Source organism: Sciurus vulgaris (assembly GCF_902686455.1).
Source record: "Sciurus vulgaris genome assembly, chromosome: 18".
Taxonomy (NCBI): Eukaryota; Metazoa; Chordata; class Mammalia; order Rodentia; family Sciuridae; genus Sciurus; species Sciurus vulgaris.
The window spans coordinates 20,593,908-20,610,343 of NC_136479.1; the positions used below are offsets into that span (position 1 = coordinate 20,593,908).

The 16,436-nt window shown below is 60.5% G+C and overlaps 1 protein-coding gene across 1 annotated transcript in view; it reads right to left on the bottom strand.

Moving 5' to 3' along the window:
* Positions 1-16,436, bottom strand: part of GTF3C1 (general transcription factor IIIC subunit 1) — a 68,054-nt gene that overhangs the window by 16,697 nt on the left and 34,921 nt on the right. The window contains 16 exon segments of the mRNA XM_079121457.1: positions 362-550; positions 677-758; positions 1,109-1,244; positions 1,639-1,777; positions 2,152-2,329; positions 2,419-2,515; positions 2,940-3,037; positions 3,962-4,107; positions 4,205-4,474; positions 5,855-6,039; positions 6,806-6,909; positions 8,960-9,113; positions 10,025-10,161; positions 12,466-12,683; positions 13,171-13,483; positions 14,724-14,839. Coding sequence (XP_078977583.1) covers positions 362-550; positions 677-758; positions 1,109-1,244; positions 1,639-1,777; positions 2,152-2,329; positions 2,419-2,515; positions 2,940-3,037; positions 3,962-4,107; positions 4,205-4,474; positions 5,855-6,039; positions 6,806-6,909; positions 8,960-9,113; positions 10,025-10,161; positions 12,466-12,683; positions 13,171-13,483; positions 14,724-14,839 — 2,562 coding nt within the window.

Below are 16,436 nucleotides of genomic sequence, written 5' to 3' on the forward strand. Positions count from 1 at the left end.
AGTGGCAGCATTCTAGAACATTCGCTATGTGCCAAGCAAGCAGTCTGCAGAGCAACACTCGGCAGCGACCTCCAAGGGGCGCAGCGACCCCTGCGGTCTGCCGTGCCGAGCCGCGCCGAGCCGCGCGGCATCGTCGGGGGCAGGCCTGGGTTCAGAGGCTCTCCAGGGTCCCCCGCCCTTGGGGAGGCTCGGGAGCCCAGGCACTTCCTGCCAGACGGCGCAGGATCCAACCTCAGGATCCAACCTCGGCAGTGGGCGCTGCGAGCCGGATGTGGACACTGGCGGCTCAGGGCGGAACTCCGGCCCGCGGGAGGCTGGCACACCTGACTGCGCAGAGAGGCCCCAACAACCCACACGGAACCTTTCTTCCTCCTCTTGATCTTCTTTCCAGGCTCCTTCTTCAGCCGTTTCCGCTTCTGGCTTCTGCCGCCCCTGACCCTGCGGCTCCTGCCCAGTGTGGGCTCGCGGTCCACCTCGAACTGCTCCTCCCGGTCAGCACACAGCTCGGCGCCTGCCTTTGCTTCTCCCCAGAGAGCCAACCGCCCACCACCTAGAGAGGTCAGAGAAGAGCGGCAGGATGAGAGTGCAGGGGCCAAGGCAGGCCAAACGGGAAGCCCGCCGTCTCCTGGGCCGGGCACTGGCGCCAAGGCTGTCCGCGTGGACTCTGCACATGTACCTGCAGCACTGAGTGGCAACGGGCGCTTGGACAGAAACGTCTGCAGCCTCACTGTGAGCCCGTTCTCCGCGTTGGCGTTCTCCTGAAAGACAGGCAGGCGCTGGGATGGGACGCGAGCCTCTGCAGGCCCGGGAGGCCAGGGCGGCAGACTCTGGGGCCCACCTGCGGGGGCCAGGTGGCCATGTGGCGACCGCAGGAGCCAGCCCGTGCAGCCCTCCTCCTGCACAGGCCCCCCTTGGCCGTGCACCCCAACCTCTGTCAGCTGGTTCTTTCTTTAAAAGTCAGAGGCCACTGGGACGTAAGTGCCCCGGCGTCAGGGGCCTGACGCACCTCAGCGCCAGCATGTCTGTCCCTGGCCGACTCGCTTTCCCAGGGGAGGCGGGTGGGGCAGCCGGGGTGTGGGGCAGCACGGCTCCTGCTCCTGAAGCCCACCTTTCTGGCCTTGTTGATGATGTAGCTGGTCCAGATCCAGTTGCGCTTCAGGTGTGCGTAGAAGCTGGAGTCCAGCCCGGCCGCCCCCAGCCCGTCTCCAGGAATCAGGCCTTCGTCCACCACCTCCCGGCTCCCCCTGAGGTGGCAGAGGAGACGTGCTCCTTGGAGACGAGCGGCCCGTGGGGTGCACGCGTGTGGACTCATCTCTGACCCACGCTCCCTTCCCAGGGAAGCAGCCAATTGGCAGGACTGAAGGCTCTGCAGCCCCAGGGGTGGTGGGTGGCTGCTTTGTCCCTAAGTCAAGACCCCTGGAATTTTAGGTGGAATCCCCAGCTTTCGGATGTTTACAACTGGTGGCACCTCAACATCCTGAGGGCCAGGAAAAGCCCACCTAGAGTCAGCCTCGTCCTAGGCCACCAGGCTCCGGCCTCTGCAGGGACCTAGCCCTTTTGTCTGTGGCCTAAGCGGGGGAGAGCTGGAGCTGGGCAGCCCTGGGCCCGCCGGCTGGGGACAGCGGGACAGATACGCACGTGGTGTACTCCAGCATGGCACACTTGCGCTCCAGGTTGTGCTTGTCGATGGCGCTCTCCTGCTCCTTCTGCAGGCTGCCCTCCTTGCTGCCGCCCTGGTCTGGGCTGCTCTTCTGGACGCACGGGCAGCGCACCACGCCTGAAAACCAAACGCAAGCCCAGCTGAGCAGAGCTTCTGGCCGTGGCTGACCGCTGCGGGGGGAGGTGCGGGACTGCTGGCCAGGAAGGAAGGGGTCCCCACTGGCCGGCCCTCCATGCAACACAGCACAGAGAGGGAGCCGGAGGGCAGAGGAAGAGCCAAGGGGAGGAAGGGTGGAGGCCAGAGGAGGAAGCCAGGAGATGGGGAGGCCCGAGGAGCTGCATGGGCCCACTCTCCCTCTTCCTAAGGGAGCCCCAGGGACATCCTGGCCTTGGGAGCAGTTGAGAAGCCACTGGGCCGGGAGTGACGCCCAGCCTCTCTAGCTCTGAATCCCGCGGAGGGTGGAGAGCAGGGGCAGGAGTGGCGAGCGGTACCTAGCGGGGTGTTGAGGCAGACGCACTGCAGGTCAAACCAGTAGTTCTCCACGTCCTGCATGGAGTTCAGGACGTACAGCCGCCTTTCGAAGGGCCGGGTGCTGTGGGCCAGGTTGTAGTGGGGGTCGCAGATAGTTGTGTCAATGATGACTGCGTTCCTCTTCAAGAAGATGAAGACCTGCAGGAGACCCGAGGGGAGAGGGCACCCCGCGGGTCAGCACTGGGGCTGCCTGCCTGGGGCGCCTGGCTTGGGCCTGGAGACCTTACCTGGTCTTTATCCTGAAACTTTTCCGTAGGACCAAACTGCAGCAGCCCCATGTAGCACAGTCGCTGGAGGTTCTCGATCACCGAGAAAATGTAGCGCCTGCAACAGAGCCGCCTGCTCCCGCCTGCGCTCCAGCAGGCAGCGGGAGTCTGGTTTGGGGTGAGGGATGGCGACTCTCTTCTACCCGGGCACCTGGAGAACCGGTCTCTGGCCTGTCCTGCCCTGGCCACCCACTTCCCAAACCCAACCAGGGCAACGGAGGCTGATGCCACACTCGGGTCTGATCTGGAAAGTCAGCGTAACAGAAGGGAAACCAAAACGAGATCAAACAGCACCCTAAACACGGCTGGCCTGAGCAGGCGCTGCTTGACTTGCTGCTTAAGCAGTAACCAAACGCACCAGCTCCTCCTCCTGGGGGGCAGACCCTGCTCCTCTCCCCACCCGGGGGGCTACGCGAGGCCTGCCTGCTGGGAGTGTTCTGGAACCAAGGCCGCTGGGTAGCGGGCAGGCTCAAGGCCCTCACCTCTTGTACAGGAGCTGCTGGCGGATGGGCCTGGGGAGGAAGCGGATCAGCGTGTGCTTCTTCAGAGGGTCGCTGAGAAACTCCTCGAGGTTGTCCACCTAGGGAGGCGTCTGCAGGCTCAGCTCCGCCAGAAGGCCAGGGCGCACCCGAGACCGAGAAAATGCCCCTCCACCTCCCAGCCTCTGCTGGGTCTCCACACTGCCCTCCACCCAACCTCTGGGGGCAGCTGGCAGGTGCCCTGGTGCTGCTGGTGGGCAGACTGCCAAGACCCTTCCAGGAGGCAACGGGGGACAGAAGTACATAAAACACTAAGAACACGCTGTCCCTCGAGCCAGAGAGTCTACGTCTATCATTACCCTGAAGAAAAAAGTTTGGAGCTGCCCACCTATGTATGCTCTAAAGGCACAACACGACATTCAACACGACATTCAGAAGGAGAAATTGGCATTTAACTAGAAAATATTGGTTAAACACAGTACATGCTTAAGAAGGAATATTATGAATCTACCAAGTTAAATTCAATGATGTGGGAAATACAATAAATTGTTCAGTGGAAAGAATAGGTAATAAAAAAGGAAACGGAATCTCAATTGGGTTTTTTTTTGTTTTAAAAGGGGGGTTAAAACACACACACCACACCACCTCCCACCATAAAAAAGATGAGTCGTGCAAGTGACCCCAGTTATCTGGGGAGGCTGAGGCAGGAGGATTCCAAGTTTGAAGCCAGCCTCAGTGAGAATTTGTCTCAAAATAAAAAAATAAAAATAACAAGGACAAGAAGAAAACTACCAAAAGCCAGTGACTATCTCTCTGGATGATAAGGATACAGGTAATTTCTTTTTTTCCCCCCTTTTTTATACCTGTCCAATTTCTAAAGACGACATGTGTTCCTGCTGAGCCACAATGACCTGTCTCCCTCCCCTCCTCGTTGCCAGCGACAACCCCACGGGAAGGACAGTCTTCACCGTCCCTCCTGCCAGCACTCGCCCCCGGCCAGGTGAGCGGAGCCCAGCGCCCGGTACCTTGTAGCTGACTTGCACAATCTGGACGAAGAGGGAGAGAGGCAGGCAGAGGAGGATGTCGCTGACCAGAGCCCAGCCGAAGCCGAAGTCGCGGTGGATGGGGATGGGGGGGATGTAGCGCATCCAGGAGGCCTCGTCCACATACACTAGGAGGAGGGCGGTGTCACCGCCAGCAGACGGCACCCCGCCCAAGGCCCAAGCCCCTTCTGTCACTCCTGGCCCCACTGTGGCCTGGCGCCTCACCTGACTCTGTGGACAGCTCCACTTCAGCCTCCCAGGCAACGCCATCGTGGCTGTCCTTGGCTGGGCCTTCGGAGGCCTCCAGGTCACTTCCCGAGGGATGCCGGGCGCCTGCCCTGCCAGGCTCCGGCTTTCTCCTCTCACCACTGACACCCGGCTTCTCCACCGTGTTGCTGGCCGGGTGGCCGTAGATCAGGTACCACAGAAACATGTGGACCACCCGCAGGCGGGGCATTTTGGGCAGGAACCCCAGGGAGCGCCCAAGTCCGGGAACTGAAGCAAGAAGGGGGCAGCGTGCTTGAGAAAGCCCCGCGAGGCCCACTCGGTCCCCCAGCCGCTCCCCAGGGCCCCACGGCCAGGTCTAGGGAGACACAGGTACCAGCATTCCCGGGGTGCTCACCTCGTGGGAAATGACACAAAGTGACACCACAGTGGCTCATGAGATGGAAGGAGCTGTGCAGCAGTGAGGGGCGGCGCGGGGGCAGGGGGAGCAGTGCACCCGGGACAGGCACAGGCGCCCAGGATGGGGGTCAGGAGCAGAGGGCAGGTGAGGCGAGCAAGTGGGAGAGGACAGATGGGGTGACAGCTGTCACTGAGGAGGGCTTCATGGGGACCAAAACAAAATTTTGGTTTTTTCAAAGTAGCTTATTTCTGTGTTGATACCAATAAGCTGCCCCTGACTTTCCCTGGTGACGAGGACAGGGTGGGACAAGGAGGACACAGCAGGGATCAAACACTCGTTGCCTTCAGCCCACTCCTGGGCACGGGCTGCTCGGCCACGGGCGGCTCCTGCTTCTCTGCTGTCTGCCTAGAACCTCGGGTGAAGGCCACGCTGCGTGGCCACATCTCAGACAGGAGGCCCAGACTGCCCGTGACATGGAGTCACGCCGACACTGCCTGGTGGAGGCTGGCCCCGGGGATCCGCGCCCAGGCGCCCTGTGCCCTCAGGTCACCGTGAGCAGTGTGGGGGGGGGCGAGCAGAGGGCAGTCCTGTGGAGATCGAGTCCAAGGAAAGGGGAGCTGAATGTGAGGTCAGGACGGGGGAGATTTCTCTGCAGCTTATGGAATGTTCACCTTTGTAAGTACTACCTCACGCTGGGATCTACCAATCTCATGAGTCTGTCAACAGCCTTGGGAGGCACACTGTGCAAGAATCGTCTCCATTTTGCAGACGAGGAAAAGGAGGTGTTATGGTTTGGAAGTAAGGTGTCCCCCAAAAGCTCATGTGAGACAATGCAAGAGGCTGGAGGAGGTGGGTGTTGGGGCATGGCTTGGGTACATGTGTGTATCTGCTGAGTGGAGTTTCTCTCTGCTTCCTGATCTCCATGTGAGCTGCTTCCCTCTGCCACGCTCTCCCACCGTGACGGAGCCCCAAGGAACAGAGCTGGCCTTCTATGGACTAAGACCTCTGAAACTGTGAGCCCTCAAATAAACCTTTCCTCCTGCATAATTGTGCTGGTCATCTCTTTTAGTCGCAGCAGTGAAAAAGCTGACTATACCAGGAGGCCGGCGTAAGTCATGTGACCAGCCCGTAATTCAAACCCAACTCAACTGCCTGTAGCCCAGAGCCCAAGTTCAGAGCACCAAGTACACACAGCAGCTCCTAAGTGACAGTGAGATGTAGCCCAACTCGGACAAGAGGCTGCTCTTTACCTACGACTGGGTGGTAATTTTTCAGTGGCGTTATGCCCATTTTCTCTTCGGTCTTTTTCACCCGTGTGTTGTCCGGCTTAGAGGAAATGTTCAGGTCAGAGTCTCCAGATTCACTTGGGCCCTCCTTCCCTTGACTCTCTTCTTCTGCCTCCTCTGGAGGTGCTGGAGGCTGGGGGACTCTAACCCTGCAGTCCAAACACGAGGTGAAAGAACACATTTAGAGACCCAAGGCCAGGAGCAAAGAGGTCCGTCTGCATGAACTGAACGAAGGCATCCGGCCTAGGGCGGGGTGCCAAGCCATCGTCTGCAGAGGCCAGGCAGAGGATGCAAGTGAACAGTGTGTCAGTTCCTAGGACGTGGGGCTGGGGGCGTTCCCAACTGGGTTGCTGCTTCCCTTTGAGAAGGGAGCTCTGTGGTCTTCCAACCATCCAGCGTGGCCACGATCAGGAGGGTCACAGGAAGTCAGCTCATGGCTGATCCAGTCTGCCTGGCCATACCTGGCAGACCACCCCAGTCAGCACCTCAGCAGGTCAGCCTCTGCCCACCTGCGGCCAGTGTTAGCTGACAACCGGCTAAGAACCTTCTCCTGCTGTGCACTTTCTTCCAGTCTAAGTGGGTCGTGAGCGAGAGGAAGATTGCCAGGCAGCACCGTGAGCCTGAGCTCCAGGGTCAGAGGCCCGTGACGGGTGTGCCCTGAAGACGCGCCATCAGATACACCAGGGTCAGAGGCCCATGACGGGCGTGCCCTGAAGATGCGCCGTCAGACAGATTTGGGTTTTTCTAGAAGTCCAGGGATGGATCCTTGCTGAGTGGCAGGTTACGAACCACAAACTCCAAACCAGGGAACGCACTGATCCCATGCAAGTAAGGACGAAGGGCTTTTGTAAGGATGCTCCTGGACACGCAGGCCCAGGCGCCTCGCTGGGGACCCTTCTGGGCACTGCCACTTGCCTGTTGGCGGTGCTTGAATTGGAAATCCGGAAGCGAACCTGCTCGATGGCACTTCTCACAAGAGGGTCGTTCTGGTCCATGGACGGGTGCACGACCAGGTCCACCTGCAGAGTCAGCGTCCCTGTGAGCAGGGAAGAGCCGAGGCCCCAGTGGGACGCTGGCTGTTCTCTCTGACATTTCAGAAGACAACGGGGAGAGGGAGGAAGGCGTGCTGCTGAGCAGTCTGCCCTCACAGCTGCTGGCTCTGAACCCTCGGGCGACCAGGCCTGGGGAGAGCCGCCCGCCCCGCAGCGCGCCGGCTGGGCCGTCACAGCCCATGGTCTCTGCTGCTTCCTGGGGCACATCCCCACGCCCGCTGTTATCTGCCAGTGAATCCCGAGCGCGTCCATCTGGAAAGGTAGGCAGCCTTCCGCAGGCTCGGGGGCTGCCGCGGCTCCTGCCAGGAGCACGTGCCCTCAGCGCCTGGCAGAGGGGGTTGGGCAGAGCAGGTGAGCGTGGCCGCTGGGTCGTGAGTGACGAGGCTACGGCCTGGCACTGGGAGCTGGGCTCTGACTGACCGGGACTTTCTGAGCATCACCTGGGGCCAGCAGCTCTGCTCCAGAAACGGGCTCAGACAGGGGAGGGGCAGGGGACAGACACAAGGCCCGACAGGCCGCTCTGCTCAGATGCTCCCGCTCGTGGGTGCAGACCGCACCCCACCTCTGACCAGGACCTCTTTGTAGTGTCACGAGACTCAACCGAGACAGTCAGGCGACAGCTCAGAACGTCTACAAGCACAGCACGCACGCAGCTTTCACTGTTCCACTGCCCACGCCCAGCAAGCTTCCAGAAGGCCCCATGGTGAGGACAGGATGCGGGAGCATAGGCTGGGAAGGGGCAAGAACTGCAGCCAGCAGCACGTGCTCCGGTGCCAGCACAGACCGCCAGCAACCAACCTGAGCTCTGAGCTCCAAGCCCACTGGACAGAGCTGCAGCCACTGCGGTGCCACTCGTGGCCCACGCTGCACACTTCTGTTTATGAGGTCGTGTGACCCCAGGGCTGAACTGCCGCCCTGTCCCTTCCCACCACTGCTCACCGGTGCCTCTGCACAGAGGAGCTACCACAGCCGACACCGAAGCCGGCTGGCCTCTGCCCAGTGCCCAGCTCGGGAGGGTTCCCTGCCCTCCATCCCCCAGGCTGCCATCTGGAGGGCCAGCCCTCGAAGACATCAGAAACCGGGTGCGGCTGACCGGCTGGTCTGTCCTTCAGTGAGGGGTGAGCGCAGGGCCTGCTGTGGCCGCAGGGGAGCGTGTGGGCTGTGGGGGAGGGGTCAACGGATGGATGGTTTCATTTTAAAAGACTTATGGGCAGCAGCAGACACTGCTTCTTAAGTCATTTTGTGCACGGCTTTGTCTTTTTCAAATTTCTTAAGATAAAGCGAGCAGGCCCGGGGGCGCAGGCCTGCGATCCCAGCTAGCTGGGGGCTGAGGCGGGAGGAGCCCAAGGTCAGCCTGGGCAATTCAGTCAGACCCTGTCTCAAAATAAAAATAAAATCAAAAGGGCTGGGGACATGGCTCAGGTTCCAGCGCCCAGTACTGGGGACACGAGAGAGTAGAAACGACCTTGCCCGTCTACCAAGAAAACAGAGCAACATCAAAGCAGGGCTTTCTTAAGGCGGAGGCGGAAATAGTCAGGAAAAAAGGTCAGGAAATTGGAAGTGACCGTCTCCCCAGTGCCCGGCTGCGCCACTGTAAGTTACTCTGACCCTGAAGAATTTATGTCCTTCAAATATGCAAAGCTGCTGAGCCACAGCCACCGTGGGAACGGCCCGAACTTTACATTTCATAGAAACAGAGTGAGACAGAGGCGACGGCGGGGCACCCTCGCCGGGCCGCCACTGGCTTTCCTCCTCTCTCTAGGAAGGTGCTCCTGCTCCTGCTCTCACACTCCCTTTCTGAATGCCACGCAGCGCCTCCGACACTGCCTGTCGGCCGCCTTTCCTTCCCTTGCTCAAGGCCAGCTGCAGGCGGCACCTTAGACCAACCGGGGTGTTGCCCTCTTCCGTGTCCAGCGTCCACAGAGCTGGAAACCCCTGCTCCCCAAATCAGGGGGCATGCTGGGGCATTGAGTCACTGAGGGCCAAGGACCGAGCAGGGCCGAGGAGTACGAGCTACCTTCTTCTTGATGCCGTCCTGGACGACGGTGGTGCGGTACAGCCGCAGGAGGCCCTCCTCCGACAGGTTCCGCACCAAGCGCACGATGGACTTCTTGCAGCACTTGGTGGGCACGCCCTCCTGCTTCTCCTGATCCATGATCATCTTCTGTATCCTGCCACACCAGACAGCAGTTGACGTCCCCAGCTGGACAAGGCAGGCCCCTCTGCACGCCAGTGGACCCGCCTTGTGGCACCCAACACAAACAAAGGCGTTATGGGGGTTTCGCCCCAGGAAGGGGGCTTCCTGGACACGAAGACACCTCCCATGGCGAGTGAGACAGCCACAGGCGGCCCCGTCCGCAGTGCCCACACGCCAAGCCTTGCTGTGACCCAAGGCATCACGGGATCTGGGACAGCGAGGGGAGGGAAGCGGGCCAGGCAGCTATCGTCCTCACCAAGTCTACATCACCACCATCCCCCAGACCTGAGCTGCTCCTTGTTCCTCGCACAACACATCTCACTCTAGGTCTGAGTTGCTACAGTGACATTCCTAGGTCACTGGTCTCAGAACTCCAGGTCTAAAAGGCACGTTAGGAACATCTCACCAAATCCCCACTGCACAGAAGAGGGGCCCAAAAGGACAGTGTATCTGCAGATGGTCCCTGTCCCTGAGTTCAGCCCTCATCAGGGACAGAGCATGAAGAAGCCACGTCCTTGACGAGAGTGAGGCTCCTGCTGAGGTGGCTCTCACCGCCGGCCCAAGAGGAGGCGCGGGGCCAAGCCCAGCCCAGCACTGCTGGTGCCGCTTCTTCTTCCACAGAAGTCCCTCTGCACACAGGTCCCACAGGGAGGCCCGAGCCTCCACGGTCCCCCGCCTCCCACGGCAGCCTTAGGTGAGCAGAGGCGCCACATGCTCCTGGCCCCCTCCTGCTGGTCTCGCCCCGCCTAGCGTCTGGATTCCTCCGGGGCTAGCTTCTAGAAGGCAGGAGCACACTCGAGGTGTCCTCTCGACCACAAAGGGACACCACAAGAACACAGAGCAGAACAGAGGTCCACGGGCCTCAGCTGACGCCAGCGTGCTTACGTGAACAGGCTCTCAATGAGCCGGAGGTTGGTGACGGCCTCTATGATCAGGTTCCTGCGCTTCAGGAGCCGGTAGGTCTTGTGCGGCTTGTCCTGGCTTGGGCCGTGCTTGCCGGCCCTCTGGGAACCGCTGCTCTCCTGGAGGACAAGGCACAGGGGACTCACTGGGGCCGGACGCACCAAGGGGCACGCGCCCCTCCAGGAACAGCTACTCCCAGCTTTTGGGAGGAAGTCAGGGGGAGGGTCCCTGCCCGGGTCCCGCCCCGCCCTCCGTGTTCTGAAGCGGCAGAGCCACCTGCCGGCAGAGGATCCTGGGCCCTGTGACCAGTGGTCTCAGAACAGGCCTCAGCCAACCACCGCAGGACCAGGGCCCACGCCGGGGCTGTCCTTCCACAGGGAGATGAGGGCTCCCCGTGCGCCCGTCACCAGAACTCTCAGTGGTCTTCTCAGTGCTGTCCCCACCTCAGAGGAAGAAGCCAGGACAGCGAGGCCCAGCAGTGTCCGGGCCGCCCAGAACGGGCACACATGCTGGGACGCGGCCTCTGAGCCTCCCTTGGGGACCTCGGGACAGGAGGCAGAGGCATCTCTGGAGTCCAGCCCAGGTTCCTGGGGTGCGTTAAGAGGACTGGTAGTGCGACAGGAGGAGAGGGGTCTGCACTGCCACCAGCGCCCCGCTGCCCAAGGCCACTTCCCTGAGTCCCTTTGCTGGCTCCCCTGAACTCAGCAGGAGCCCACACCATGCTCCCCAGGTCACGTGAGCCCTGAGCGGAAACCCTGAGCCAGCACACGCCTGTGGGCTGCTGGGCACAAGCTAGCCTGGGGTGGGCACAGCTGCTGGTGCCCGGCTCGCTGGCCGACTCCTCGCTCCTGGCTTGGGGTAGCGCTTTCAGGAGCGAGGCGCTTGGGCTGGGGACGGTTCAGAAGAGCCGCGCAGGCACACTGCCACCGTGGGCACTGGGCCAGGCAGCACTCCTCCACCAAGGTGGACGAGCTGTGGGGACCCAAGAGGGCTCCCCCGAGTGTCAGTGAGCAGACGGCAGGCTGCCGGCCGTGGGGCTGCTGGGCAGTGGAGACACGCTCTGCCAAGAGCCACCAGGGCACAGAGGACGCCACTGTCCCCAGAAAGACGCAAGAGGTGGAGGCAGCGCTGCATCACTCGGGAGAGTGACATTCCATCCGAGAGAAGGGCTGAGTGGGCAGAGGCCACGGAGCTCTTGGCCCAGAGAGCGCATGCCGGGGAGAAGGGACGAGGCAGGAGAGCAGGGCAGGGGAGCCACAGCAGCAGGCGCAGGTGCCTCGGCCAGCAACAGGAGCAGTCACCCGAGGAGGAGCGGGCGCCGAGGGTCTGGAAGCGCCCGCCCGTGCCCCAGCACGTCTGCGGGGACAGGACCAAGGCACAGAGGAGGAGCAGGTGGGGTGAGGCCCGCGCCAGTGCTGTCCTCCCTGGTCTCCACTCAGAAGCGGTGACCTCCTGGGGGCCCTGCGATTCCCACAGCCCTGAGCTGGGCATTGACCGTGCAGCTGCGACCGTGAACCACCCCCCGCTGGGGGCCTCCCTCTGCTCCGCTTCCCAAGGCCTGGCAGTATCTGAGGCACCTTTAGGTGACAGAGGACACAGCTGATTTGGACCCCAGAGAGAGAGGGGCATTCCTGTGCCTCTCATCTTTTAATCCTTGTGGTCACGCTGAGGCGAAAGCTTCGTCTGACCCTGCTGTGTCTTTAACACCGTGGCGTGCAGCAGGGTCTGGCCAGGACTAACGTGTTTCTAAAAATCTACTTTATGGTCACCTTCTTTTTTTATGGCAAACGTTACTGGCCCTGCATGTAAAGCAGGCCTCTCAATGTGGCCATGCAGCGTCGGGCGAATGACGACCTGCTGGAGGACGGGGTGGGGCTACAGGCACGCGCCAGGTCCTGGGCCTCACCCCCAGAGCTGCGAAGAGAAGGAAGAAAGAAAACACGCAGCCACAGCCAGGAGCGCTGGGGCTAGCCGGAGGCTGAGGCGCGAGGATTGCTGGAGCCTGGTTCAGGGCTGGCCGGGCAACACACCAGGACCTGTCTCAAATCAACAGCAGCACGGCCAGCACCCCCGCCTCGCCACCTGGCTGCTGAGAGAATCCCCTCCCTAAGTCATGACAATCAAAAACGTCCTCTGGGGGGCAACACCAGCCCGGACCATCTACACTGGCCACTCAGAATTTCCCTGCAAAATAAACGTGAGTAAAAAACAGCAGCTGTTGGAGACGGAACAGTGCAGGAGATCTCTGTGCAGGGCACGGGCAGGAGGACCGTCCTCCTGTGAGCACAGAGCTGGCACTCGGTGCCTGGCACACCCCGCCCGACCCTGCTGCTGTCTCAGTGACTTTCAAGCAGACGTGAGCACACCGGCGCCCAGCGGCCAGGCTCCCTCAGGGACAATGCCCTCCCTTGGCAACCACTGACCTTGGGGTTGTCCAGCCGGACCTCCTCGATCACGGCAATGTCCCCACTGTTACTCTCCACACAGTGGGAGCCGAAGGACACGTTCAAGTCCGAGTTGCTGCTGGTGTCCAGGAGGCCATCCCTGCCCACGGAGCCCCGGCAGGCCCTCTCCTCGGCTGCTCCTGCGGAGGAAGACGGCTGCTTCTTCAACGGGTGCAGGTTTAGGACTTTCCACCCACCTGTGACGAGGGCAGAGTGGAACGATCAAGAGGGAAGGGAGGAGGGGCTTCTGTGCCCACGCCACGCAGGACCATCAGGCCACCCCTGCCGAGAGTCACCAAAGACAGGTGAGCACAGCAGGAACCAGCGCCCCTCTCAGAGGCTGAAGACAGAACTGCGAACTGCCCCACCCCAGCTCCCGCGATCTTAAAACGCTGATCTAGGATCAAACTAAACACCCAGGGAGTTTTGAACAGAGGTTAGAGGGACAGTGACAGAGGAAACTTCAGGAATTCCATCCCTTTAACAGTAAAAATCTGAAAACACATTTGCCAAGGAGACTGCTGTGCAAGCACATGCCTGTCCCCACCAGGCCCACAAGTGTGAGATGCAAGTGACACCTCTGAGCCCCAGACCAGGGCAGCACCCGGGGGTCCTGAGGAGCTCCCTGTGCTTGCTGAACGGCTGCTTCCTGCAGGCCCCGCCTGCTCCGCCCCAGCCCCCTACCCTTGGTTGGCGTGGAGTGGCGGGGCTGGCTGCCGGGCCCCGCATCCACAGCGGACCTCAGGTGGCCCTGGGAGCCTCTGCCCCTGCGCTTGCTGCGGCGGCTGCTCTCCTCCTCACTGTCTGACTCGGAGAGGAAGGTGTCCTCGCCCTCGGGCAGAAGCGCCTCCTCCGGCACCGAGGCCAGGCTCACGGTGGTCAGGAGCTCGCTGCGGGCCTTCTCCCGAGCATACTGCCGGCTGAGGTCACTCTCCTCCGCAAACACGCAGGAGATGTACTTGGTCGTCCGCTGCCGGCCCTCGTCTTCCATGAATCCCTGCAGAGGACCACAGGTGTGCTTGCCGTGCTGAGAAGAGCAAGCTGTGCCCGCAGTACGCGGGTGGCCCAACCCCGCTCTCCCGGGTCCCTCCCGCCCCGTGGTCTCTCGGCCCTGCTTCCCTGATCTGCTGGGGCGGCCTCCTGGACCGCGGTCCCGACCTGCTTGCGCCAAGCCTGCGAGCTCCTGGAGCAGGGCCCTAGCTTCGTCTTCCCACAGCCTCTGGGCCTGACACAGGCCTGGCTCACAGGCACCACGGTCAGTGAATGGAGGGCTCGCTGCACAGAATTCAGTAGCTGCCAGGCAGTGCAGGACACCTGCTCCCTCAGCCACAGCCACAGGGGCTGATGGCCCGGTCATCACTGACCCGGGCTCAATGTACCTTCTGAAGAGGGGAAAGGGGCTTTCCCAGGACTCTCCCTGGGATCAAGAGTGACATCTGTACACATGCCGCTCGCCAGGACAGGCGCTGCGGTTCTGCCACCACCAGCTCATTTTGCCTTGAGGCAAAATAGCTGAAACGTGGGCAAGAAGCGGGTGAAGTATTCAAGAGGGTGACGTGTTAGAGTCCGATTCCCAGGGTGGTGCTACTGAGGGTGAGAGGCCTCTCAGGACCGGACCTAGAGGGAGGCGCTCAGGTCAGGGGGTGCGCTCTCAGAGATCATGGGACCCAGCCACCCGCTCTCCTTTCTGGCTCATGAGGTAAGCAGTTTGCTTCTGCATATGTTTCCGCAATGATGTTCTGCCCAAAGCAACAGACTAGAAACCTATAGAACCATGAGCCCAAATAAACCTTTTCTCTTTATAAGTTAATTGCCTTATGTATTTCATTATAGTTACAGAAGCTGACTAACACAAGCATCGAGGCTGAGATGGCAGGTTTGAATTACAGAAAGGGAGCAACAGACATGCGGTTAGCCTGCTTGATGCCCTCGGGTTCCAGAAGTCACATAAATGAGGAGGGCAGATGAGCAGGCACTCGCCAGCTCCAGCTGCCTGTCCCCACATGGGAGTGAGCTCCAGGCACCGACTTTTCAATGCCGACAACTCTTCCAATTTTTAAAAAGTGGAAACAAACAAAAGCCTCAGTAGTAAGTGAGGGAGATGTAACTTGCCCGTAGGCTCCTGCAGCCCCCAGGGAGCCTTTGCCTCCTGGTCACAGATGGCAGGTGGTCTGCCTCTCTGACTGTCTGAGATGTGGCTTTGCAAGCATGCACTAGGCACAGCCAAATGGTGTTACCTTGACAACCTTGAACCTCTGAAGAAGCCGGCACAGCATCCTCGCCTCCAGCTTTCCCACGTTCATGGCCACTCGGATCTCAGCTTGGGAGATTCCTTTCGTGCCTCTGCGCTCGACTGTGAGGAACAACACCGTGAACCCCAGCGCGGCCAAGGGGCAGCTGTGCAGTCACCTCACCTCCCTTCCTGGGGAAGGCGCCCGAGTGCAGAAAGGCCAGCGGAGTAGGAACAGGCCTTCCCTCTGCCCGCTCCCCGGCTCTGAATAACACGTACTACTCGGGGAAGAACGAAAGCAGCTCTTGTTTCCGAGAGCTTGCCAGTGGACTCCACCACGTTAAAGGGACACGGGAAGCGATCGGCAGCTGTCTATCAGCGCCAGGAGCGTCATCTTTACTCAGCAGCAGGAAATCAGTCCTTTCACTGAACCTTTTCAAATAAAGGAAACTGACCATCTTGAGCAAACCATCGGATGGGTGTATGATCACGTCAAAATGAACCCTGTGGTGACGCAGGCCTACGATGCGCTACTAAAAGCTTCACAAAGTAACTGTGAACAGACTTCTTAATGGGCTTTTTTCATGTTTCCTTCTCGCAGACGTGGCAACAGGCTCCTGACAGCTCAGAGTCACTGGAGGCTGCCAGGAAAAACCACCAGGACGCGAGGCCTGCCTCCTGCAGGGGCACCAGCAGGCCAAGGGTTGGCGGGTTCCTTCCTAACAGCCACATGCTACAGGTGGGGACAGAAGGCTAAGGGACGCTGCTCCTGAACAGGTTCTGAGGAGCCCGTCCTGCCACCTGGCCAGCAGCCCTCCCAGGGGCCAGGCTTTGTGGCAGTGCGGCTTCTGACCCGCTGGCTGGGCCACAGCTGCCACTTGTCCCCCTGCCCGGGGCCCCGAGGCTACACCACCCAGGGCACTGGGTCCCTGGTGACCTACACAGACTGGGGGCCCAGAGGAAGGGTGTGGAACGGAGGGTTTTTGCCCCTTGGTCACTAGGACTCCCAGCTGTGGCCACTCCAGGCCAGTCTTGGAGCCAGCAGTGGCTCTTGAGCCCATGGACATGAGTGCTGGGGTCTGGACTTAGTTCACCCCCACCAAAACCCACCCCACCTCCATGGGGTGCTGGGAGGTGGGACAAGAGGGAGGTGCCGGGACCGGGGGCAGAGCCCCTGTGATGGATGAACGCCAAGGAGTCTCCACTCTGGGCCTGGATTAGTCCCCACGAGTGCAGGCTATCCCTCTCACAGCAAGGCTACTCTGTGCTTCTCTCCTCCCCACAAATCTACTTCCCTCTGGCTTTGTGTCTAGGCATGGAGTGGCCCAAGGCCCTCACCAGAAACTGAGCGGATGCCAGCTCTCAGCCTGAACTCCTTGCCCTCCACTACTATAAGGCAGAAAAAAATCTTTTCTTTATAAACTATCCAGTCTCAGGTGCTTTGCTATAATACCAGAAAATGGACGGAGATAAACAGCAATTTTTTTTTAATGCTTTCTATGTACCAGCACAGTTCTAGATATTTCAGTCCTTTGTCACTTATCCTCATAATGTGCTACTACAGGTGGTACTCCCACGTGCTGGTTAATTTTAGACACTGACTTGGCTGGATGCAGGGATACCTAGTAAAGCACCATTTCTGGCTGTGCCTGCAAGCATATTTCTGGAGGGGACTGGTCTGTGAGGTGGTAGGCTGCCTGGGGAAGATCTGCCCTAAAGC